The sequence below is a fragment of the Perognathus longimembris genome, chromosome 26 (assembly GCF_023159225.1).
Source record: "Perognathus longimembris pacificus isolate PPM17 chromosome 26, ASM2315922v1, whole genome shotgun sequence".
NCBI lineage: Eukaryota > Metazoa > Chordata > Mammalia > Rodentia > Heteromyidae > Perognathus > Perognathus longimembris.
The window spans coordinates 2,660,683-2,685,591 of NC_063186.1; the positions used below are offsets into that span (position 1 = coordinate 2,660,683).

Below are 24,909 nucleotides of genomic sequence, written 5' to 3' on the forward strand. Positions count from 1 at the left end.
ACATACCTTGCATTTGGACAGACTTCCCCAGCTTCCCAAAGTTTGAATGGTTTTTGAGATGAGAGTTAATGTCCTAATTGTCTGTGCATCCTAGACAATGTGAAAGAGACCAATTCTCTTAAGTTTTCAAGAAGCAAAATCACATGAAACGTAACACAGAATGGGCTAATGGCTCTAAAACAGTGAGTCAAAAATATTTAGTCAATGGGCTGGGAATGTGGCTTAGTGGCAGAGTGCTCGCCTACCATGCATAAAGCCCTGGGTCCCATTCCTCAGTACAACATAAACAGAAAAAGCTGGAAGTGGTGCTGTGGCTCAAGTAGTAGAGTGCTAGCCTTGAGCCAAAGAAGCTAAGGGACAGTGCCCAGGCCCTGAGTTCAAGCCCCAGGATTGGCCAAAAAAAAAAAAAAATCTAATCACCAAAGTAGCTAAAAATCTAGCTAAGGTTGGGCATGACTTACTGGACTAAGGAATTACGAGACTGAAGAAGCAAGAGGAAATTTACAATTCTTCCTAGTTAAGATATTACTTTAAAAATTCATTAAAAATTTGTTTTTAACTCCAATTAGCTGTACAAGGGAGGGTGGTGGTACAATTTAACATGTCCATTTATGTGTCTAGTGCCCTTGGTCAGTAAACCCTTCTTGTCATTCTCCATCCCCTCCAATTCATTTAACAATGTTGCCATTGACAGCCATAACTTAATATTGCATATATGTTGTTTTCGTATAGTATGGCAACTGGGATTACAAATAAGTATGTAAGGGTTTTTTTTGGCATGGCACTGGAGTTTGAGCTCAGGGACCTGAGGTTTTCTAAGCAAAGCACTTGGGCCATGCCTCTGCCTCCAGTCCTATATAATCACTTTTGAAATGTTAGTGGTAGCTACTTTTTCTAGCTTATAACTGAAATATCAGCTCAATACACTTATAAGCATACTTTATGTGCCTTCTGTGGCCAGTTGTTTTTAATATGAGAAAAAAAATCCCTCAATTCAGACAGAGAGACAAGAAATTATCCTGTTCACCTAGGATCTTACCAGAGGGTAACTATGAGTCTATCGCACAAGGAATTTTTCATGCTTATGTAATCTGAAAGAAGTCAATTGCAAATGAAATTTACAAGAATGGTCTTCTCTTCATGAGTCCTTTCTCTTACTTAAAACCAGGATGGACACTCAGAAGTTGGACATGGTGGTACATGCCTACAATCCCGGCACTCAGGAAAGTGAGGCAAAAAGTGTGAATTTGAGGTCTGGGCTATATAAGCGGGGACAAATACTGGCTACTTAAAGACACCTTATATCAAGAAAGAAAGAAAAAAGTACCCAGAAAAATTTGGAGACAGAAAATTTTAGTTCTGAGTTGTCAGTATCCAGTAAACATGGAGAGGCAAGGGCTGTGAAGCCATTTGGAGAAGAACTATCTGGGACTCAATATCTACGATGGACTTAAAAAATATACACCTCAGGGGCTGGGGATATGGCCTAGTGGCAAGAGAGCTTGCTTCGTATACATGAGGCCCTGGATTCGATTCCCCAGCACCACATATACAGAAAATGGCCAGAAGTGGCGCTGTGGCTCAAGTGGCAGAGTGCTAGCCTTGAGCAAAAGGAAGCCAGGGACAGTGCTCAGGCCCTGAGTCCAAGGCCCAGGACTGGCCAAAAAATATATATATATATATACACCTCAATTATGGTTATTCAGAAAATATTTTCACTGAAATATCCACAATTGTGGGCTGGAGATTTAACTCAGCGGAAGAGCACCTGCCCGGCAAGTGCAAGGCCCCGGGTTCGCTCCTTAGCTCTGGAAAAAAAAACAAGAAAAAAACCCGAAATATCCACAATTTCATGGTATCTATAAAAGGTCCCTACAATTCTTTGCCTTTGAAGAAAATGACATTCTTGTAAAGGCACTACATGTATAATCTGAATTGAATTTCACTGAGACGTCACTCAAATTTGGTTTTAAATTTAGTGTCTTATTACTGGTGTGTAATTGCTGCTGATTCCCTGGTGTACTCTCTATATAAATTCTATTACAATTTCCCCTTCATCCTACTATTTCCCAGATGCCTGCCAACACACAGATGACCAAACCTTCATTATTTGTCACTTACATAGTACACAGCCCAGCACTGGCATGCCACTAAATGCCATATACATACATATATATATATATATATATATTTAAATTCAACTGAAGTGTTGAATTTAAAGTGTTGAGGCATATAAAATTGCTGTTGGTTGACTGTCTTTGGTCTATAAAAAACAATTTCACAGGGATCATAATCGTTCAAAGGAGTAACTGGTTCATTACTTTTTCTTTTAAAGATATTCTTTCTGACTTCTCCAGGACATCAGTCTGGTAACAGTAAGCCCCCTCTCTTTAATCTTTCCCTTTTGCTAGTCTCTTCTCCATTAATCTAGATCATGCACAAAGCCTATCATTTGAGTTCTTTCTCGAGATTACCATCCTCCATTTCTCTAACTCTTTGTGAGCAGTCCCTGCCTGGAAACTGTACCATGGCTTAGGACACACTATCCGACAAAGATCCAGCCTTGCTCTTAAGGTGCTGACAGTTCCACACGCAGGGATTTTGTTTTGGCCAGTCCTGGGGCTTGAACTCAGGGCCTGGTCACTGTCCCAGAGCTTCTTGTGTTCAAGGCTAGCGCTCTACCACTTGAGCCACAGCACCAATTCCGGCTTTTTCTGTGTATGTGGTGCTGAGGAGCCAAACCCTGGGCTTCATGCATGCTAGGCAAACACTCCACAGCTAAGCCGCATTCCCAGCCCTATGCAGAGATTTTTACAGAGATCATAATACAAAAATGCCACCGCAGACAGCTATAGACTGCTTAGCCCCCACAGCAGAGGCGCAGGCCCAAACTGACAGGTTACACGTGGCTTGCGCTGGCTGGGGCTTGAAGGAGCCCATTGACGAGAGGATCATTGAGAAGAGATGGTCTGATCTTTTATTTCCCAAGGTGAAACTCCTAAACGGTGGTCGACCATGCCAATGTTTGTATAACCCTTACTTGAGAATTGGAATCTAAAAAGAGAAGTCATTTACGTGTGTCCCACGTGTGACACACTGAGACGCTTGGGTCTGCTTGTGTCTTTCTGCAGCAGGGAAAAAGTTCACTCGGTTCAAAGCAGCAACTCGACTCAGATCACTTCCTGACCCCCGTGACCTTCAGCACGGGGCCGGGCAGTCACGGCTCCCGGGTCAGTGGGACCGATCTGTGCTCCAGGCTCCCGGGCAGGACCTCCCTGTACCGCTCACTGGATGTTAAGCAAGCGCTAGCTTTGCATCCACACAAATACACACGTGCCTTAGGTATGCCCCTCATTTCTACAGCTACCTCAAAGATTCTTTAAAAAGTAGACTCTGGCTTGAGACCCACCAGGGACAGACACCTACACAAAGAGGAATAAAAAAGGAAAATAGACGCCCAGAATGAAACAAAAGCAAATAACAAAATTAGAGAATTGAGAGCTAACATAGTTTGCAGTTAGAGAATGAATTAATTTCAACATCTGTTACAGGAATAAGGAATTCCAAATGTGCCTACAAGGCAGGGTCATGAGTTTGGAAGTGGGAGTTCTGTTTATGTACAAATTACTGTTACCAAGCTTTCCCCGGCCCAAGGTCTGGACGGCTGTAGTTAACACCGTAATGGAACCGCCAGGCTGTGAACAACAGGACACCACTGTTGTGGCTACAGAGAACATCTGTCCTCTGGAAGAGAGTGTGTTGCTGCTCTGCGTAGGAGGTTCTGCGCGAGCGTGCGGCGGCTGCTCCGCGTAGGAGGTTCTGCGCGTGCGTGCGGCGGCTGTCCGCTGGGGTGGGCGCTCAGAAGCCAGCACGTCCCCCCGCAGGCCATGACACAATGGAGCAGCCGTGTCCTAAGCAGGCGCCACACCGCTGGCAGGCCAGTGCTAAGCGGCCTCTGGCGTAGGGCTGGCTCCTTGGTGTCTGTCTGCGTAAGGGGTTGGAGGGCCAGGGTTTAAGCTCATAGGATCTGAAGATGACCGGGTTAGAATCTCACTTTCATCCTGTTCAAGTGGAGTAGGATTGTGATGGCCTAGCTTTGTGAGCTTGGAAGTTACTGTATTGCAATGTCCTTACCTGTATACGGGGTGACAGGAGGATTTGCTCCTACAGTTACCAGGAAGACTCAGTGAGTTAAACATATATATAGTAGGGCAGGCCCAGAACAAAGAAAAACTAAAAAAGTGGTGCCTCATGTTTTGTTAAAGCAATCATCAACTGAAAGAAAGCATGACTATAGGGGCTGGGAATATGGCCTAGTGGCAAGAGCGCTTGCCTCCTACACATGAAGCTCTCGGTTCGATTCCCCAGCACCACATATATGGAAAACGGCCAGAAGTGGCGCTGTGGCTCAGGTGGCAGAGTGCTAGCCTTGAGCGGGAAGAAGCCAGGGACAGTGCTCAGGCCCTGAGTCCAAGGCCCAGGACTGGCCAAAAAAAAAAAAAAGAAAGCATTACTATAAAATGTGAAAGTAACAAAAATAATTTGAACTATCAAGAGATAAGCATGTGGGCTGGGGATATAGCCTAGTGGCAAGAGTGCCTGCCTCGGATACACGAGGCCCTAGGTTCGATTCCCCAGCACCACATATACAGAAAAACAGCCAGAAGCGGCGCTGTGGCTCAAGTGGCAGAGTGCTAGCCTTGAGCAAAAAGAAGCCAGGGACAGTGCTCAGGCCCTGAGTCCAAGGCCCACGACTGGCCAAAAAAAAAAAAAAAAAAAAAGAGATAAGCATGTAAACATATACAGTGGAGATTTAGATTTAGGTCACTAAATTAGACTTCAAAACCAAAAGATTATCTAGGGGCTGGTGGCTCACGCCTGTAATCCTAGCTACTCAGGAGGCTGAGATCCAAGGATCAAGGTTCCAAGCCAACCTGGGCAGGAAAGTCCATGAGACTCTTATCTCCAACGAACCACGAGACAACGGGAAGTGGCACTGTGGCTCAAAGTGGTAGAGCACTAGCCTTGAGAAGAAAAGCCAAGGGAAGCTGCCCACGCCCTGTGTTCAAGCCCCACAACACACACACACACACACACACACACAACCAGAGGAAATTTCTGAGATTTTTAAGAGTCACAAAATAAACAATCTTAATAAACCAGGCAAGTAGGCTCTGCTAAATACTACCACTACCACAAACCTCTAACTAAACAAAAACAAAATCAACCAATCACAAAAACCCCTTGTACACTATAGAGGCTTACAAACCTAACAGTGGAGGGAAAAGATGACCAAGCTCTTTTGTGCCCATCACCAGATGTCAACCCTATCAACATCTTCTCATACCTGTGAGCTCTCTCTTAACAACAAACAGAATCTCAGTCCTAGGTGAAGGCTGATGCAATCAAGGAAAATGTCAAGTAAACTCAAATGTCAGTTACAAGAAAACATAACCAAATAAAATTGGCTGACTTTATCTTTTCTTCATTCTACTAAAACTAAGAATGGAATAAAGCTTTGAGAAGAACAAACACTTACTGGATGGTGAGGTCGCAAATGAAAAGTATGAGGTGACACTACGGCTACAGCAAAGAAACGCAGAAATACAAAGCTGCTCACGGCAGAATACTGAACATGAGGGTCATCTGCAGAAAAAAATGGTGAAATGTCATGCACAAAGATGACAAAGTAAAAAAATACCAAAGAAACATGTAAACCAAGCAGGAGAGTCATATAATTTGTCTAATAAGGATTGAGTTGATGAAGTGACAGTAATGTTTATGGCTAAATTAAAAGAAAAAAAATGCTGTAACTAAAAATACCCCTGAAAAACAGAAGAAACAGCCAGGTGCCCAGTGGCTCACACCTGTAATCCTAGCTGCTCAAGAGGCTGAGAGTTGAGGATTGTGGTTCAAAGCCGGCCCAGGCAGGAAAGGCCATGAGACTCTCATATCCAATGAGCCACCAGAAAACTGGAAGTGGTGCTGTGGCTCAAAGTGGTAGAGCGCTAGCCTTGAGATGAAGAGCTTAGGGACAGCGCCCTGGTCCCGAGTTCAAGCCCCACGACCACCACTACCACCACCACTAACAAAAAAGAGAGAGAGAGAGAGAGAGAGAGAGAGAGAGAGAGAGAGAAAGAAAGAAAGGGAAAGCTGGTAGGCTTTCAGAAATACCTTCATTTGGAAAATATCTCATCTTACCTCACCTTACAAGAGACTCTGGAAATCACCACCACTACCACGAGAGCACTATCTAGCACTACCTAGTAGCAACATGGAATCCTTTACAACAGGACACAGTAAGGTCGCCTTTGGTCTTAGGTTCCTTTTTCAATTCCCCCCTAAAGGTCTTGGCGATATCAAAGCTTTGTGTGATGGTTGTTGTGGCTGTCAACTTCATGGCCTAGGTAAGTTAGAAACTGTAGGGCACTGTCACAGACACTAGCATATGAGGACTGTCACCTAATCAATGCACTTATGAATTCACAATGTGAATCTACTGGCAGGTGGTGAGTCTGTGGGTGGTGGAGGCCGTGGGAGAAGCAGGCTGAAGGGCTATTGTGTCTCTGGGCCCTTCCTGTCTCTCTTCTCCCGTCCTAGGCTGCTGTTAGCTTAGCAGCCTCAGGGCTCATGCTCCCACCATTACATTTTCCCTTGCCTCAGGGCCAAAGCAATGGACCTAGCAGACCTTAGCTTGAACTTCCCAAACCATGAAGCAAAGTCAGTCTTCCCTCTTTTTAAATGGTTTCAGGCTTGGTCACAGCAACAACAACAACAACAAAACAGCTAATGTGCTATACAATAAAAGCAATTGGGTAAACACATCTCCTTTTACAAAGCTCTCAACATTTCACACAAAATATGTATGAACTGAAGGCTACACGACTCTGATCCCACACCCACAGCAGCTGCTGCAGACTAGAGTGAGCGTTCAACCAGAATTAGATGGCAGAGAAGCCAGTGGTAAGAAAAAGGAACTCTGGGTTTCCTTTGCATTTTAACTTTGCTCAGAGCTGGCACTCTACCACTTGAGCCATATCTCCAGTCTAGCTTTTTTGCTGGTAAACTACAAATATAGTCTCTGGGACTTTGTTTTTCCAAGACTGGTTTCAAACCCAGATCCTCAGATCTCATTCTCCTGAGTAGCTAGGATTAAAGGAGTTAATCCACCAATGCCTAGCCTGCCAGTCATCCAATAGTTATCCACCAACAAAGTTATTTGTTATTCTTTTTTTTTTCTGTCGGTTGTGGGGCTAGATAGAACTCGGGGACTGGGTGCTGTCCCTGAACTGCTTTGTGCTCAAGGCTAGTGGTCTACCACTTGCTCCACAGTGCCAGTTCCTGTTTTCGAACGGTTAATTGGAGTTCAGGGTCTCATGAAGACTTTTTCTGCTTGGGCTGGCTTTGAACAGTGATCCCCAGATCTCAGCCTCCTGAGCAGCTAGGATTACAGCCGTGAGACACATGCGTCTACTTGTATTTGTTATTCTTTATAATGCTTGCTTCCTGTCTGCTGCCTTCATACTCCCATGGTAATAAGAAAAATGAGAACCTATGAAAATAATTTATGGCAATAAAATTATCAATGGTTTACTGAGGATCTAAAGGTGAAGCTAACAAAAAGATAGTTAAGGAGATATAGCTGAACTTATGTGTTAGGTCATTTATAGAAAGAAGAATTACACAGTTTAAGTATATCTAAGGCCAAGATCACCGGGCAGTACTGAGGACAGTGATATGTACTTGTGCTTGGGAAGAGGCCAGGGTCTGAGATCCAGCTTACCTTGACCTTCCAGCTGACCTTGGTAAACTTAATCTCTTTCTACTTTAGATTTTTTTTTTTTTTTTTTTTTTTTGCCTGTCTCAGGGCCTGGGCACTGTCCCTGAGTGTGTTTTTTTTTTTTTGGCTCAAGCATTCTACCACTTGAGCCACAGCGCCACTTCCAGCTTTTTCTATATATGTGGTGCTGAGGAATCGAACCCAGGGCTTCATGCATACAAGGCAAGCACTCTACCACTCATCCACATTCCTAGCCCACTTTAAATTTTATTTATGCCTTTCCTTCCCCTCTTTCTTCTCTTCTCTCCTTTACCCTTCCCCCCTTATCCTTCCTCTCTCTACCCCTTTCCTCCCCTCCCTCCTTCATTTAAAACTGGAGTTTGAGGGGGAAATGGTGGAGAAGAAAGGGACGGGTGATACTGACTAAGCGGCAGTGTACTCATAATCGGACTTAACGCAACTATAAACTCCACACAACTACATGACGATGATGATGACGATGATGACACAGCACGTGCTAGGCAGGTATTCGACCACTCAGCCCACTCAGCCCACTCAGTTTCATTACACAACTAAGGGGAGCGGCAGTGGAGCAGTGCTGAGGATGGCCAGGCGAGAGAAGCCCCTGTCTATACACTACATAGTTGACGCAGTTATCGTGGTCCAACTCACTAGTTAAAAACAGGATTTAGGGCTGGGGATATAGCCTAGCGGCAAGAGTGCCTGCCTCGGATACACGAGGCCCTAGGTTCGATTCCCCAGCACCACATATACAGAAAACGGCCAGAAGTGGCGCTGTGGCTCAAGTGGCAGAGTGCTAGCCTTGAGCGGGAAGAAGCCAGGGACAGTGCTCAGGCCCTGAGTCCAAGGCCCAGGACTGGCCAAAAAAAAAACAAACAAACAAACAGGATTTAGTCAGCATGTCCTTTTTCTACAATACCTCTGCTTTATTCCTGACATAAAGACTATATTTGATAGTTACTGGTAGTTAAATGCTTATAAATCTTTACTATAACTAATCCAAAGTATCTAGCTCTCAATTTATAAGTTTACACTGAGTAAGTTGAGCAGAGGAACAGATAAAAGCACACATTTAGAAGAACATAGTAATACAGAAAAATCTCTTCAGATGGCTACCAATAGGGCTGGGGATATAGCCTAGTGGTAGAGTGCTCGCCTCGTATACATGAAGCCCTGGGTTCAATTCCTCAGCACCACATATAGAGAAAAAGTGGCTACCAAAATAAACAGCGTTTCTGACAGCCAACTAAGACTAATCATTTAAGTAGCTGCTTTACCCTACCCTTCCCTCCCCTCCCCTCCGTCAGACAAGGATTTGGAAAGACACCTACAGCATGCTTATTTACCTACGAGAGATACATTAACATTAAGAGCAAGTGTGGTAGTGACAGCTGATTTTGCAGCATTAAAGCAGCCTGTGAGCTTCCCCTCAGAATCCTGTGTGCTGTACTGAGACTATCTGATTAAGACATCTCACCAGACCCTGGCCTTCTCAAGCTACCAAGTCTAAGCAACCGCACGGAACTAGACATTAACAGGACTGGGATATATGCACCTGGAGAAAATAGTTGGCGCAATTAATGAAGGCATTTAACAAATTGTATTTAATAATCTAAAGGATCTGGCATGACGCCTTAAGAAAAAGCTAATACCATTTTGGTAAACTTTTAGAATACTCCATGCTTCTTTATAGAAGCATTTCATATAAGCCAAACACACAATGGATCCCCGCACCGTAGAGAAAGTGAAGAGCGAGGCACTTACTAGGAAACCTCTGTGCGGCCATCTGCCTCAGAGAGTAGAAGATGTCGCACATTACCGTGGGGCAGCTCATGCTCGACTTCACAATTGTGCTGAACAACTTGTCCACATAGTAGCGCAGATTCTCCTGAAGGATTTCAAGAGGCAAATATTAACATCCCAACTCCTACACACCTTCAACAGCCTTTATGAAGATTAGAAAGTTACTGTCAGGAGCTGCAACCCTGCTTTCCGTCTCCAAACTCATTTGTTCCGCAGCAGTTACCACTCTCTTCTAACGTGATTACATTCAGATTTAGGAGAATACATGAACAACCACCTTCATCAGGAGCCACAGAGGATACGTGATGGAGAGGGAAATGACTCAGACATGGAGGTCAGGACATTGTGATTAGTACCATGTTGCCCTAAGGTTTCCCCTAGAGACAACTACAAGTACTGACAGAGCAAACCGCTATGCCATGTAGCATGCTCAGAGGGACAGTTAAAGGCTCGGACTAGATATAACCCAAATCCACTATTATTACTACAGCCAAGAACCCAAACAGGTCAGGGGTAGTGGTATAGGCCTATACTCCTGGCTACTTGGGAGGCAGAGGCAAAAAGGTTGTGGTTTGAGGCCAGTCTGGGAAAAATTAATGAGATATCTTAAAAAAAAAAAAAAAGAGAGAGAAAGGAAGAAAGGAGGAAGGGAAAGAAAAGTACTGGGGCGCAAAACCATTTGGTGTAAACCAACTGAAAAACTCATGGGGGAAGAGGGAAAGGGGAAGGAAGGAATGAGGGAGGAGGTAACAAACAGTACAAGAAATGTACCCAAGGCCCAACGTATGAAACTGTAACCTCTCTGTACATCACTTTGACAATAAGAAAAAGAAAAGTACTGGGGCCACAGCTCAAGTGGCAGAGCACAAGCAAGTGTAAGTCCTGAGGTTCAATCCCCAGTACTACAAGAAAGCTTTTTTTTATCTTTTTGGCCAGTCCTGGGCCTTGGACTCAGGGCCTGAGCACTGTCCCTGGCTTCTTCCCGCTCAAGGCTAGCACTCTGCCACCTGAGCCACAGCGCCCCTTCTGGCCGTTGTCCATATATGTGGTGCTGGGGAATCGAACCAAGAGCTTCATGTGTAAGAGGCAAGCACTCTTGCCACTAAGCCATATTCCCAGCCCGAAAGCTTTTTTAAAAAGAAGTGAAACCACTTTAGGACATAACATTGCGAGGACAAGCTGGACGAGGGAAGGCTCAGAGTGCTCCCCTAACAGCAGCGTGGGTAGTGTGAACAGAGACCCAGACGGCAGCAGGGCTGATTTTACTGCAGTTCTAACAGGAACATACCTTGTTATTTTCTACGTTATCTCCCTCCTTTAATTTAATGGGATCAATTTCACAGGATTTTGAGGATTCACATATCTGGAAAACACATGCATTTCATTTAAGGATAAAATGAAAACAACTCCTATCTCTCTGAGATGTTAATTATAATAATGAAAACTTTACTACCAAAGTTTATAAATCCCTGGCCGCAGGTAGTATGTATAGTATATATATATAATATATATATATGAATTTATAAAGAACATGCCAAAAACGATTTCTCATATCCTTAAAACTCTAAGACAGAAACTGTTTTGCTAACACACGAATGGAGACGTTTGCTGTCAGCACATCACCCCTGGAAAGCGAGACTACAAGACGTCCACAGACTCCCAAGCGTCCGGTACCTCGTCTAGAATAGACTTCAAGGTCACTTTCAAGTAGTGACCACCCACCACTTTCATCATCTCATCCAGACATCGGGTGGCCAGAGAATTTCCTCTAAAAATGGTGTTTGCATCCCTGAAACAGAAACGGAAACTGATGAGGGCAAGTGCAGGAGAAAATAAAATGGACGAGTCACAGGACTTCTTTGGCTTTGGCCAGGCTGTTTTAGTCATTTTTACCGTCACATTAGAAACGACCTACCAAAATTACTTTCTGAAAACGGGTGCAAGTGTATTTTGGGCAGGGTGTCGGGGCACACACCTGAGAGGCTGAGGCAGGAGCCTCAAGTTCATGACCCTGTCTTCAAACAAAAACAAAAACAACAAACCGTGTACTTTCAGACACCAAGTGGGTATTATTTTCAGAGGGTCAGATATGAAACTAATGTTTATTTTAGCCATTGCTCTCTGTGTGCCAGGTTCATAGAACTGATAATTTGAATAATAAAATAGTGATCCTAGCCGGGCGCTGGTGGCTGGGACGTGTCAGCCTGGCTACTCAGGTGGCCGAGATCTGAGGACTGCAGCAGTCTGGAGCCAGCCTCGACCAGAAAAGCGTGTGGGTCCCTCACCTCCAATGAACCATCGGAAGACCAGAAGTGGATCTGTGGTTCAAAGTGGCAGAGGGCTGGTCTTGAGGAAAAAGCTCAGGGACAGCGCCCAGGCCTTGAGTTCACGCCGCGTAGAAAAGCTTATCACAGAAAAGCTACGTTCCATTTTATGATAAATAGCTTGGTGTATTTTGACGAAAATAAAGGGGAGTATTAGGGGGAAAAAAAGGTCCTGTCTTTTGCTGTTTGCTAAGCAGTACTTTATAGTAGCCTACTGCACAGTAAGGTGGTTGACACAACAGAACTCAGACTAGAAAACAAGTTGTAAAACCAAGCTCCATTTCTGACAACACAGTTAACACTTAATGAAATACAATGCTTACTGGGTATCCTTCAAGTCTAATTCAGCCACTGCAGTGACAAAAGGAACAAGTTTATCATGGTGCAGCAGCAATCGTACAAGGGGCAAAACGGCATCATTTTTATCTCGACATATTTCACCCAAAATGTAAGCAGCCGAGGCAGATATTGGCTAAAATACAGAAAAGGAGAAAACAAGTACAGAATCAAAGAAACTTGATTAAATGTTCAATCACTAATATGCAAAAGCAATCCAAGTATGCTTATCAACTATGACTATTATATGAAACAGTATTTTGTCTTTTAAATTCCTATTAGAGATAAAGTCTGGCGGACACAATTCAATCAGTACTAGGCTTAGAAAAAGTGAGATTGGATGCTCTAAAATCTTCTTCATCAGTTACCGAATCATTAATCTTTTCACATTAAAGAAGTTTTAAAGTACCTGAATGTCTGGTGATTTTAGCAGCAAGGTTTTTAAAGGACCATAGTACTCTGAAGGGAGCACATAATCTTCTGTATAGCATATGTTTAATCGAAGAGATCCCAGGTCATCACTTTTAGAGGACTTGTTGCCATTGTCTCTAGGTTGTAGCAAGTACCTACGTAAAAACAGAACCAATTTCCACATGATGGCAGAGAGTACCCAGCAAGTAGAAGAAGTGACTAAAGAAGTTATTTAAAAAGAAACTGGTCAGGGCTGGGAATATGGCCTAGTGGTAGCAGAGCGCTTGCCTCGTATACATGAAGCCCTGGGTTCGATTCCTCAGCACCACAGATATAGAAAAAGCCAGACGGGGCACTGTGGCTCAAGTGGCAGAGTGCTAGCCTGGAGCCAAAAGAAGCCAGGGACAGCGCTCAGGCCTTGAGTCCCAAACCCCAGGAATGGCCAAAAAAAAGAAACTGGTCAAGTGGCAGCAGCTCACTCCTGTAATTCTAGCCGCTCAGGAGGCCTCAGCCACAATTTGAGGATTGTCGTTTGAAACCAGCCTTAACAGTCCTTAAAAGCCTTAAAAGTCCATGGGACGAGAGTCTTATCTCCAATAAACTACCAAAAAGCCGAAAGTGGACCTGTGGGCTCAAGCAGCTGAGTGCCAGCCTTGAGCACAAAAGCTCAAGGACAGCACCCAGGCCCTGAGTTCAAGCCCCAGGACAAGCATAAAACAAAAGATTAACTGTACTGTAATGTGATGCAAAAACCAGATTGTCAAGCATTTTTTCAAGTATGTATTATGAAAAACTAGAGGTACCTTGAAATATCTAAGGAAAGAAATGTTTAGAAATCAAGATGCCCAGTATGCATGAAGCGCTGGGTTCGATTCCTCAGCACCACATGTACAGAAAAAGCCAGAAGTGGCGCTGTGGCTCAAGTGGTAGAGTGCTAGCCTTGAGCAAAAAGAATCCAGGGACAGTGCTCAGGCCCTGAGTTCAAGTGCCAGGACTGGGGGGAAAAAGAAAAAACAAAGAAATCAAGATGTTTGTAGGACCAAAGCCATAAGCCTAATATTTAAATCATGATGAAAATTTAAAGTACATATAAAAGCAGAATAAGGTACTGAACCCTCCTCAGTATTTCACTTAACTCCAACAATTATCAGTCCAAACTAGCCTTGTTTCAGCAGCCCGAGTAACTCCTATATTATTGTAAAACATTTTTTCAGATATCTTATAATTTCATCTATCACTTTAAAAATCATCAGACTCTCCCAAATGTATCACTCCCTTTAGTTCTTACAGGAATGCTACAGAAGTTACACAAGTAAAGTGCACAGAATTGTGCACATGGTTAACACCATGTCAGAGCTACACAAACACCAAAGCTCTGGAGTGTTCCTGCAGTTGTCATCAGTCCCACAAGGGGATGCTACAGCTCTACAACTACAGGAGGCAGAGTTTTTATTTCTGACTTATTTTTTATTTTACCCCCTTTATTCATGTTAGCACACATGAATTAGTACACGTTTCCATCTGATGCTGCATACATTTTAGCACTTACACTTTTGACAAGTTACTTGGTAACATTCATGCTGATAATGCATGTTCCTTAGTCCTGTCAAAAGTAGCAGGGCATGGGGCTGGGAATATGGCCCAATGACAAGAGTGCTTTCCCCGTATAAATGAAGCCCTGGGTTCAATTCCCCAGTACCACATATATAGAAAACGGCCAGAAGTGGCGCTGTGGCTCAAGTGGCAGAGTGCTAGCCTTGAGCAAAAAGAAGCCAGGGACAGTGCTCAGACCCTGAGTCCAAGGCCCAGGACTGGCAAAAAAAAAAAAAAAAAAGTAGCAGGGCAGTTGCACCAAATTTGAATAAAAAGGGTCTAGAAACAGTCTTATGTATAACACAGCCTATGTGACACATTTCAAATTCACTTTGAGGGTCCTGAAAGGTACAACAACTCATTTTCTCTTCCGCACTGAGTGGCATGCCATATACATTTAAAGACTTACAAACTGAGCTGAGAAAATTTCATTTCTAAATGTGTGGCTATTTTATGGAAGGTAGAAGAGGACATGATTATGCCAGAAGTGGAGCTACGACTCAAGCGGTAGAGGGCTAGCCTTGAGTACAAAAGCTCAGGGACACTGCCCAGAACCCGAGATCAAGCCCCAGGACTGGCACCAAAAAAAAAAAGACAAAAAGTAGAGCTATTCCTGCACCCTCGGAGCGCCTGAAAAGTGAATCAGGTCAACAAGACCCCTAGGTACATAGAAAATCTGCAGTGCATTGCAATGATGTGTGCTAAGGGAAAATTACGATCTACTTCCCAGCAACCAGTGAGCTCCATGATAAATCTTTTGCTTTCAAATATCCATAGCTCCTAGGACTAAAAATAAAGGCTCTTTCTGAACTGAGATGCTGAGGTGTGAACCCTATTTTTCACAGGAGTGACTCATATAATGTGTCCATTTCTTGGGTTTAAGATCTCATTTTTAAATAGAAAATTATTCCTCGACAATTCAGTTCTTTTCTTTTTGTAATAATGAGTTCATACCAAGTCAGTTAAATGTCAGTGACTTTGGCTTATTCCTCAGCAAATTTAAAACATATTCATGGTAAGCACTTATTTGCATATACACTGCATTAAAGAGAATTAAATTATGAAGTTCACTAGAATGCTATTTCTTCTTACCAGGCTTGATGAAAAGAATCATTTCTTAACACATTCACAGGAACCTTAATCTCACCCAGGAAAACATCTTGGACCAGATTGCCATTATTCCACAAGTCAATTCTGAAAAGTGAAAACTGGTTTTATTCTCTTTTCTTTTTGTAAACAGTATTTGAGAGAGAGAAAGTACACTAACAAATAGCTTCAAAATACTTTTGATTACAAAATTAATTTTACATGCTTCAAAGCAAGAGATGTTAGCACTTTCATATACCTCACTTCCCAGACTAAGGAATCAAAATACTATTGGTAGCCTTTAATTTAAAATAAAAAAGCATCAATTCTAATAAAGGAAGGCATTTAAGTTTCTTAGTGTGAAGTCTAGGCTTTTTTTTCCCTCATCTGCAGCAATAAGGATAACCGAGTTATTGTGTTGAAATTGATAAATTAAACCAACAAAACTACAGTTGCTCTGTTGATTATAATCAATTAGCATATAAGCACAGGGGATTTTCAAAAGCAGGTCACCTGACCACCCCAAGCACATGATTAACAGACCCTTTAGATGAACACACTGTGAACACCACACCTACACATGCATTTGCAAAACTTTCCTTTCCCGAACAGCATAGATACTTAAGGCCTGGAAGTTATCACAAACTTCAAACGCATGCATCCTGTTGAATTATCTTCTTACCTCACTGAAATTTCTGATAGTCAGCAGATATGTTAAGGAGAATAGAAAAGTTATTTCTAAATTGGCTTAGAGGTCATTGTTTTTCTGTTCATTATACTATGATCCAGACATTTAGGAAACAAGGAAAAATTAAATATACAACAGAAAAGGTAAAAATGAGGCTGCTTTTTACAAGATGAACCATGACTACTTGTGCACAGAAATCAAGGTTTTAAATTAAACGCATGTTCCGCTGTTTCATAATACCCCAAGGGACACACCTGATTTCTAGCTTTTCAATGTCCTCCTCTTCTACCTGGAATTGAGACTTTCTGGTGTAACTACTGGATCGGGTAACCTAGAAACAAAATAGTTTAGCAAACAATTTTTAAGGAATTTTTTCCAACATGAATGTAAAAATGAGCATTCCTAAAATATTCGATTACACACATAAATATAGGAAAGTGCTGCCGTAATATTTAACCTAAGAGTAGGCAAAAAAAAAAAAAAAAGAAAGAAAAATGCTATCTCAAAGGTGGCAGGAAGATCAGAAAACAAAACAAAATAAAACAAAAAGGTGATGTGAAACGACTTTAAAAGCATCCGGGCTGCGGATCCATTGCTATCCCTGTCCCCTTGGCAGCTGGCGACACCAGGCGCTCTGCTGGCCGCTCACAGTTAGACTTAAAAACACTGCATTTCAGTCAAGTTGCCTGAGCCGCATTTCCCAAGACACCAATACTACTTCCGTTTCCTCCCCATGTTTGCTGAAAACATCAGAGCTACTGACAGGAACGCCCCCCCCCACCCCCCCCAACACACTGCCTGCTCACAGTGAGCTCCTGAGCTGCCTCAACCTCTTCTTAAGCAGGGGATGAGATGGTTCTCCTCTTCCTCCAAGATTAACCGCCCACAGGGGGTATGTAATAAACATGCAGCAAGCATTCAATCTATTTTAATTACAGCTTTCTTTACCAGCCTGTTCACCTCATTCAAATCTAAGAAAAAATCCTCCCCTTAAATTATGGTCCTCCTCTCTCTCTCTCTTCTTTTGCTTCAGACAAATATCTTAAAATCGTAATTCTTCCCGCAGCCTCCACTTCCTGGCCGCCCACTCAGGGCGCTAATTCCTTCTAGATGGCTGCTTTCTGTGTAGATCACCTAAAATCTCTCTCTACACTGCTAAATCTGATGATCAAGTCTTACTTCTTATCACCCTCAGTTTCTTCCTCTAACCGAATCAAATATTCTAGGCTCCTTTCCTAGAACATTTCTTGCTAGGTTTACCTGGGGATTATCCTGGCAAATGTCTGCTGCTCTGGCTTTTTTGGTTTTGTTTTTGTTCTTCCCCTCAGAACCTACAAAAACAGATATTCTCCAGGGCTATCTTTCAGTTTGTTCTAAAAAACAAGTTGGAGCTGCCCGGTGTAGGGTGTAGCAAGGTTATCATGACCACCACTACCAAGAAAAAGAATTTAAACAAGGGCTGGGGCTGCGGTGTTACTGTGCCTGCCTAGTAAGCACAAAAGTGATATATGTGGTGAACATTTAACTTTTTAAACTTCAACCTGATGATAAGTTCACCCACAAATGTTGACTATACTAGGTGTAAAAAGAAGCCAGATGAAATTTTTAACGTAGTGAATGGCATAAAGAAAGGTGTGAGGGGCTGGGAATGTGGCTTAGTGGTAGAGTGCTTGCCCTGCACGCATGAAGTCCTGGGTTCTGATTCCTCAGTACTACATACACAGAAAAGGCCAGTAGTGCTGTGGCACAAGTGGTAGAGTGCTAGCCTTGAGCAAGGACAGTGCCCAGGCCCTGAGTTCAAGCCCCAGGACTGGCAAAGGAAAAAAAGTCTAGTTTCCTGCAAGCTCTTCCCTAAGCGCCTCAGCTCTAGTACCTAGGGCACTTTACTGCCATGTCTACAGATGCGTGTGTGGGCTTTCTAGCTCTTGCTCTGGCTGCAGTGAACTCTATCTTCCCAACCAGAACAACAAATGGCCTACTGAATAAATGTTTTAAGGTCTAACAGGCTCCTTTGGAAACAAGCAGGTCAGGCCTGGATTTTCAAAAAGCCATCTCCTTGTTACAAAGCCCGACAAAACCTAACAGATTCCACCTTATCTGAGGTTTAAAAGTATGTGGACCATGGGCCTGGGAATGTGGCTTAGTGGTCGAGTGCTCGCCTAGCATGCATGAAGCCCTGGGCTCGATTCCTCAGTACCACATATACAGAAAAAGCCAGAAGTCGTGCTGTGTCTCAGGCCCTGAGTTCAAGCCTCCGGACTGGCAAAAAAAAAAGTATGTGTCTCAGCAGGAAGCATGACTGCCTTGGGTCAGTAGCTCTTTAAACTGCTGCCTTGTTTTCTCCAGGTGAGAGGTAATGGTGTAGAACAACCTCATGTAGGCAGGCCTCAGTCAGGAAATGCAAAAGCCTCACTTTGGTACTTTTTTTTTTCCTTTTTCTCCCTTGCTGCCCCCCGCCCCCCCAGTTTCCTATTTCACTTCTGGCATCTTCTTCAGCCTGCACTCCTTTACTGAAGTACAGTAGTCAGCGGTGACTGTAGAGGTAACCTAGTGTGCTTTCTATGCTGAAGAACAAGAGAAATGCATGAAGAAAAAGCATAAAAGGTAACTCCTTTCTTTTTCAAACCTTTTCTTTACCTGTTAATATAAACTGTCACCGGTTCCCATAGTATACAGTCTTGAAGGATTTAATAAATGCTCTAAAGTAAAAGACTCGAAAGCACCATTTTGGGGACAACTTTGAGGCAGCTGAAGAGCTTGAAAATAAGCACTTGCTGGGCACCAGTGGCTTCACGCCTGTCACCCTAGCCACTCAGGAGGCTGAGACCTGAGGATCTTGGTTCCAAGCCAGCCCAAGCAGGAAACTCAGACTCCAACGAACTACTCAAAAAAGCCAGAAGTGGAGCTGTGACCTAAGTGGTAGAGCGCTTGTCTTGAGTAAAAGAACCTCAGGAAGATCGGCCAGGCCCAGAGTTCACCCCTTAGGACTGCCCCCCCCCCAAAAAAAAAGGCAGAGGGAGTTAGACCAAAAAGAACTTAGCAGTAAGGCTCTAAGCATATAGTGTTTTGTACTCTCAAAGGGTTCTCACACGTTTGGGAGCCTAAGAAACGGGGCTATTACTGTGTTCCCTTGCAAAATCTACCCATATAAAGTGGGAAACTTCAATCTCACATTTAGTGGTTCATTCAAGTCAACTGGGACTGGGCCTCAGACTTGCCCCAACCGAGACTTCTCTCCCTAGCAAGTTTCCACGGAGTGCAGCGGGAGCCCTGCGGTGGCTGGGCGTAGGGTAGGGAGGGGAGAGACGGATCGTGGGAATGACTGCTCAGGGTGGCCCTAGCGTTCCCAGCTTCCAGATCAATCCAACCTTTATAAGCTGTATGTGCACTACACCATGCTTCTCGTGCCTTCTGGAAAGAAATATTTAGTTGACAGAATGATTACTATGATCATGGTTTGGAGAAATAAAACAACTAGAATTCACTATTACATAATCATTGTAAACATTTATATATATATAGAAGAAATTACCTCAAAATAAAAGATTTCATTAAACTGCGGATTGCTTGTTTTCTTCTTTACTTTTGTCTTCTTTTGGTCATTCCTGTTCCAATGTGGTAGAGTTTTACCTTGTAGAACTTAATAGCACACAATTATAAAACATGCTATTTCCAACCAGGGAACCTGACCTCTGTTTAAGCATTGTGATGATTGAAGGAAGAGTAGTTTTAGATATTACTTGGAAAAAAACCCAAGGCATCCCCAACTTCTAAGAATATCCTATCAAGCTGGTATATCTGTATATGTCAAAATTTTATTATTCTCCCAATGGTTCTATGAGACCAACTGCCAACCTGTCTTAAGGGCTTTAAAACACATTCTATTATATAAGCAACTCAGAATAAGTAATGGTAATACACAAGGCAATGAGCTTTATAGTGTCCTTATGTTTATGTGGAAAATTACCCAATGGACATAAAAGGCATTCTTAACTCATTTACTTCCTAGGTTTCAGCTTCAATAGGGACTTGAAAAATAACTTCGCAGGCAAGGGAGATATCACAGGTTACCTAGATGAGCAAAGGTCTGGGTTCCTTCCCTACCACCACAAACAGAAAAACAGAAAACAAACTCCCACAAACTCAAAACAAACAACCATGCTCAGCTGGTATAAAATAGCATTTCGTGTTAAATGTAATCATCTGCTTTTAAATTTAAAATCTTTTGTAATAATGAAATCATTATGCCATTAGTTGAGCATACATGGTATTAGACATGATATGGCCTTCAGTACTTTAGACATAGAACCCCCCCCCCTTTTTTTCTGCCAGTCCTGGGGCTTGAACTTAGGGCCTGTGCACTGTCCCTGAGCTTCTCTGTGCTCAAGGTTAGCACTCTACCACGTGTGTCACTTCCGGTTTTTTCTGTTCTATGTGGTGCTGAGAAATCGAACCCAGGGCTTCATGCATGCTAGGCAAGCACTCTACCACATTCCCATCCTCTATAGATAAACACATTTTTCAAAGTAAGTTAGTGTACCCTTCACCCCTGCAAAAAAGCTGGGTGCTAGTAGCTTATGCCTATAATCCTAAGTACTCGGAGGCAGAGATCTGAGGATCGTGGTTCAAAGCCAGCCTGGGGAGGAAGTCAGTGAGACTCATCTACAATAAGCTACTCAAAAAAGCGGGAAGTGGCATTGTAGCTCAAGTTGTAGAGCCCTGAGTGAAAGAAGCTCAGGGACAGTGCTCAGGCCCAGAGTTCAAGCCCTAGGATGGGCAAAACAACGAAAAACAACAACAACAACAAAAAACAAACAAAGTAACTTAGTGATTGAAAAAATAATAAGAGTTCTTAGGGATGGTGAGAAGTGGTATGTCTACTTGTGTATGTGTGTATATGGTAGATATTGTGGATTTTGCTTCCTGATACTAACTAAACCTTCAAAGCCTGAAGACAAATAGTCCCTTAAAGAAACCAAATTATATTATGAAGTATCACAAAGTGCTGTTAAGTTTCTTCATAAATTAGCATAAGCCATTTAGATCAATGCTAATTCAGCAGTATGCCTACATACTGGAATTCTCCCTGTAGAACACAGATCTCATGTACAGTTCTGAGCTGTTTTCCAGATGGCATTATAGAGATTTGTCTTCATTGTTGAGTTGGCATCTATCAGAATGAGATTCTACCTGGACATTTCAAAGTAGGAATGCTCAAGAGTGAAGAAGTCCACATTTATGTTTTATGTTGTAAGAACACAGGACTGAGGATAGTCTCGTAACCTAACTGTATAGAGCAGATAGAAATGACACTCATTTTGTTCTGTGTAACAACACCCCACTTCTTCTGTTGAAGTAGAAAGTGGCTACTTGCTTGTGTAACAGAGTGTACTAAAGATTTGTTGCTTTCAAGGCATTCATTACTTTGTGCCAGCCGCCTAGCGTTCTAAGAACCTTCCATTTCCAGTTTTAAATCCAACTGTGGACTGTAAGATGCAGTAGCAGTTCTAGCAGCATTACCTGGAGGGACCCACTAGAGACACCGTGGCGTAAGGATCACAGCTCTGTCCGTTTATGAGCGGCAACCCGTGGCAGGCCTTGATGCTGAGGGAGAGGAGGGGAGAGTGGCATAGGAGAATCAAGTTCAACTAAAGAGCCTTTCTTCCCTTTCGTTAGTTACGATACATTTGTAATATGAGGCCGTTTCAGTTCTGCATATGGACAGAATGCACACTGAACAGACTGACCATCACCATGGGGCTACTGTTCTCCCCTCTCCCACTTTAAAAACGTTTGGTGGGTTTCATTTCTCTCAAGAGGGAGAGAGGGGAGGGAGGGGAAAGATGGGAGAGGGTGAGAGAATAAAGAGAGAAAGGGGAGAGAAGAGACAGAGGGAAGAGGTTTTTCTTCCTCGCAGGGCTAGGGGGTTAAACCCAGGGCTTTGCACCTGCCAGGCAGGTATTCTTCCACTGAGCTACATTCTCCATTCTAAAACATTAACTTTAAACTCAAATTAATATGTTCAAAGGGCTTCAAACTGTTTCTGCAGGTGTGCATTTGTGTGCCTAGGTGCCAGCTACCCCAAACAGATGTATGCATGCATTTGTTCATTTATATTATACTTTCAAAAGAAGCCTAAGCTGGAGTTCCACCAACAGTACCAAGACTACCAAATAATGTTAACACATTTCCTCCTACTAAACACCCAAGAAGGTACATTTTGTGGTTTGATAATACATCAAAACTGTTGTGGCTTCTAAAAAGGAAAAGAGAGCGGTGCAACCCTCAACGAGAAACTACAAACCAAGGCAGCTTAACGGCATCGTATCCTCTGCGACAGCATGAATGACATACAAGGAAACAATTGCGGTTGCCACTCCAAATCTGATTCATAAATGTAGGGCAAGTCTCACATAACGCTGCAGCCTTTTATTCTGGGTCTCAGCAACAGTTCCTGCATTATTCTGTGGAAAATATTCTAGACTATACAAACCACCGCAGCCACCTCATGCTTTATAGTCCCTAGGTTTTGCAGAGTAGAACATGACTTGATGACACACTCTTCCAATTTTCACTAATTACTACTGAGCTAATTAATTCAATGTCTAAGGTCTTCAGTAGTCTAAAGGTCTTCAAACCTCAGTAGTGCTGAAAAGTATTGTCTAGATTCATCTTTAGAGAAATACACAAATCCAAAAGGTCACATGAGGATGAAATGGGATACTGCCAATGTTAAGAGAGAAATGATATTCTGACTCATTACTATTTAAATGGGCACCAAAATTCAAACAGAAGTGACAGAGAAAACAATGAGTAGTCAGACACTGAGCAATGAAGGTCTAGATATGCAAAACATAGTAAGTGGTATTAAACATTTGTTAAAACTATGGGGGAGAACCTGGACAGTTATGACAACCAAAAGTTCAGTTATGGGCTGGGGATATAGCCTAGTGGCAAGAGTGCCTGCCTCGGATACACGAGGCCCTAGGTTCGATTCCCCAGCACCACATATACAGAAAACGGCCAGAAGCGGCGCTGTGGCTCAAGTGGCAGAGTGCTAGCCTTGAGCGGGAAGAAGCCAGGGACGGTGCTCGGGCCCTGAGTCCAAGGCCCAGGACTGGCCAAAAAAAAAAAAAAAACAAAACAAAAGTTCAGTTATGGGGCTGGGGATATAGCCTAGCGGCAAGAGTGCCTGCCTCGGATACACGAGGCCCTAGGTTCGATTCCCCAGCACCACATATACAGAAAACGGCCAGAAGCGGTGCTGTGGCTCAAGTGGCAGAGTGCTAGCCTTGAGCAAAAGGAAGCCAGGGACAGTGTTCAGGCCCTGAGTCCAAGGCCCAGGACTGGCAAAAAAAAAAAAAAAAAAAAAGTTCAGTTATACACCTGGTGCCAGTGGCTCTCAGTGGTAATTATGGCTATCTGGGAAAAAACTAAGGCTGTTGGGAGTTCCTTAATGTATCAATATATATTAAGGAGTAGGAGTAAGAGAGAGAGAGAGAGAGAGAGAGAGAACACCCACATTCAATAAAATTTGGTTTAATCAATGAATGAATCATAACCTACATAAACTAGATGAGAAAAATGAACTAGGTTATCAATTTAGTAAAGGAATGACATCAGTTGCATTTTTGAAATGTTTAAGAAAATTTTTAAATATGAAGTTGTCTTAAGAACACAAAATGGAGAGTTATTTCCAGTTGATTTTGGTAAAAGAAATAATGCTTACTGTACAACAAGCTGCTGGCACACAGTTCCATTCTCTGTTATCAGTTCATTCAGTTTTAATTCAAGGTGAACTTTACCCTATAACAAAAAAAAGTTACATACTCAGTAGTCTATTTTGCCAACAAAACATTAAATGATGCTCTTTTAAAAATATTACCTATATTTATCTACTGACCACTAGCAACACGGCTTTGCCTACACTAAGTACTTGTCAAGTGACTAAAATCAAGAACCTAGATCAAAGTTCTGAAAGCAAATAGCTTGTGCTTGTTATCAAACATATTTAAATTTAAGAATTTTATGCCCTGCTCAGTGAGTATCTCAATTATCATAAAGAAGAAAAATAAGAACTTGTGTTTTAGGAAAATTTTAAATAAAATTAAATTCTAAAATGTAAGGTGTTTTATCAGAAAAGATACATCAGCAATAAGAACAGCGGCAGTGTCACTAAAATAGAGAAATCCAAACAATTCAAAAGAAAACTAACTGAAAGCCAGTAAGACTCAACTTGTTATCCACTTTTAGCAGCTAATGGAAGATTTATGAGACATATACAATGTTTTGGTAGTTCTTGTGGGAGTGGGCAGAAATCTGGGTATGTGTAAGATAGGATCACTATTTATAGGAAGCCCACAATCTACCTGGGAGAACATAGACTAAACATATGGTCAAGAACATGGGGGAAACAATGAAATAAAATATTTTCTTATGTAAGTATTAATAAATAGTTTAAGAAACAGTTAAGTTTGGCCTGGGAATGTGGCTTAGTGGTACAGTGCTTGCCTAGCATGCATGAGGCCCTGGTTCTATTCCTTGGTACCATCAACAAAAAATAAATAAAATTAAAAGAAAAAAACATTAAAATATTATTTAAGAAGAGGAAAACAAAGGCACAATGCACTGATCATATTAAGTAATATCAAAATGGGCTCAAGGAAATGGAAAAAATATTTAATTTTTAAAAAAGTTAAGGGCTGGGAAGACGGCTTAGTGGTGGAGTTCTTGCCTAGCATGCATGAAGCCCTGGGTTCGATTCCTCAGCACCACAGAAACAGACAAAGCCAGAAGTGGCGCTGTGGCTCAAGTGGCAGAGCACTAGCCTTGAGCAAAAGAAAGCCAGGGACAGTGCTCAGGCCCTG

The 24,909-nt window shown here is 42.6% G+C and overlaps 1 protein-coding gene and 2 long non-coding RNA genes across 4 annotated transcripts in view; 2 read left to right on the forward strand and 1 right to left on the reverse strand.

Moving 5' to 3' along the window:
• The window catches only part of Rasa2 (RAS p21 protein activator 2), a 57,870-nt gene that overhangs the window by 9,484 nt on the left and 23,477 nt on the right, over nt 1-24,909 (reverse strand). For both annotated transcript variants that reach the window (XM_048334922.1, XM_048334921.1), the window contains exons 5-16: nt 23,772-23,848; nt 21,563-21,646; nt 19,575-19,647; nt 16,297-16,373; nt 15,361-15,462; nt 12,674-12,830; nt 12,252-12,400; nt 11,279-11,393; nt 10,893-10,967; nt 9,566-9,689; nt 5,540-5,646; nt 7-90 (exon numbers count right to left, since the gene is read on the reverse strand). In XM_048334922.1, coding sequence (XP_048190879.1) covers nt 7-90; nt 5,540-5,646; nt 9,566-9,689; nt 10,893-10,967; nt 11,279-11,393; nt 12,252-12,400; nt 12,674-12,830; nt 15,361-15,462; nt 16,297-16,373; nt 19,575-19,647; nt 21,563-21,646; nt 23,772-23,848 — 1,224 coding nt within the window. The remainder of the gene's footprint in view (nt 1-6; nt 91-5,539; nt 5,647-9,565; nt 9,690-10,892; nt 10,968-11,278; nt 11,394-12,251; nt 12,401-12,673; nt 12,831-15,360; nt 15,463-16,296; nt 16,374-19,574; nt 19,648-21,562; nt 21,647-23,771; nt 23,849-24,909) is intronic.
• LOC125342634 lies at nt 2,635-14,744 on the forward strand. Its single transcript, XR_007209252.1, has 3 exons — nt 2,635-2,645; nt 14,237-14,287; nt 14,511-14,744. It is a non-coding gene; the product is annotated as an uncharacterized LOC125342634 (long non-coding RNA).
• Nucleotides 22,765-23,686, forward strand: LOC125342635. Its single transcript, XR_007209253.1, has 2 exons — nt 22,765-22,963; nt 23,416-23,686. It is a non-coding gene; the product is annotated as an uncharacterized LOC125342635 (long non-coding RNA).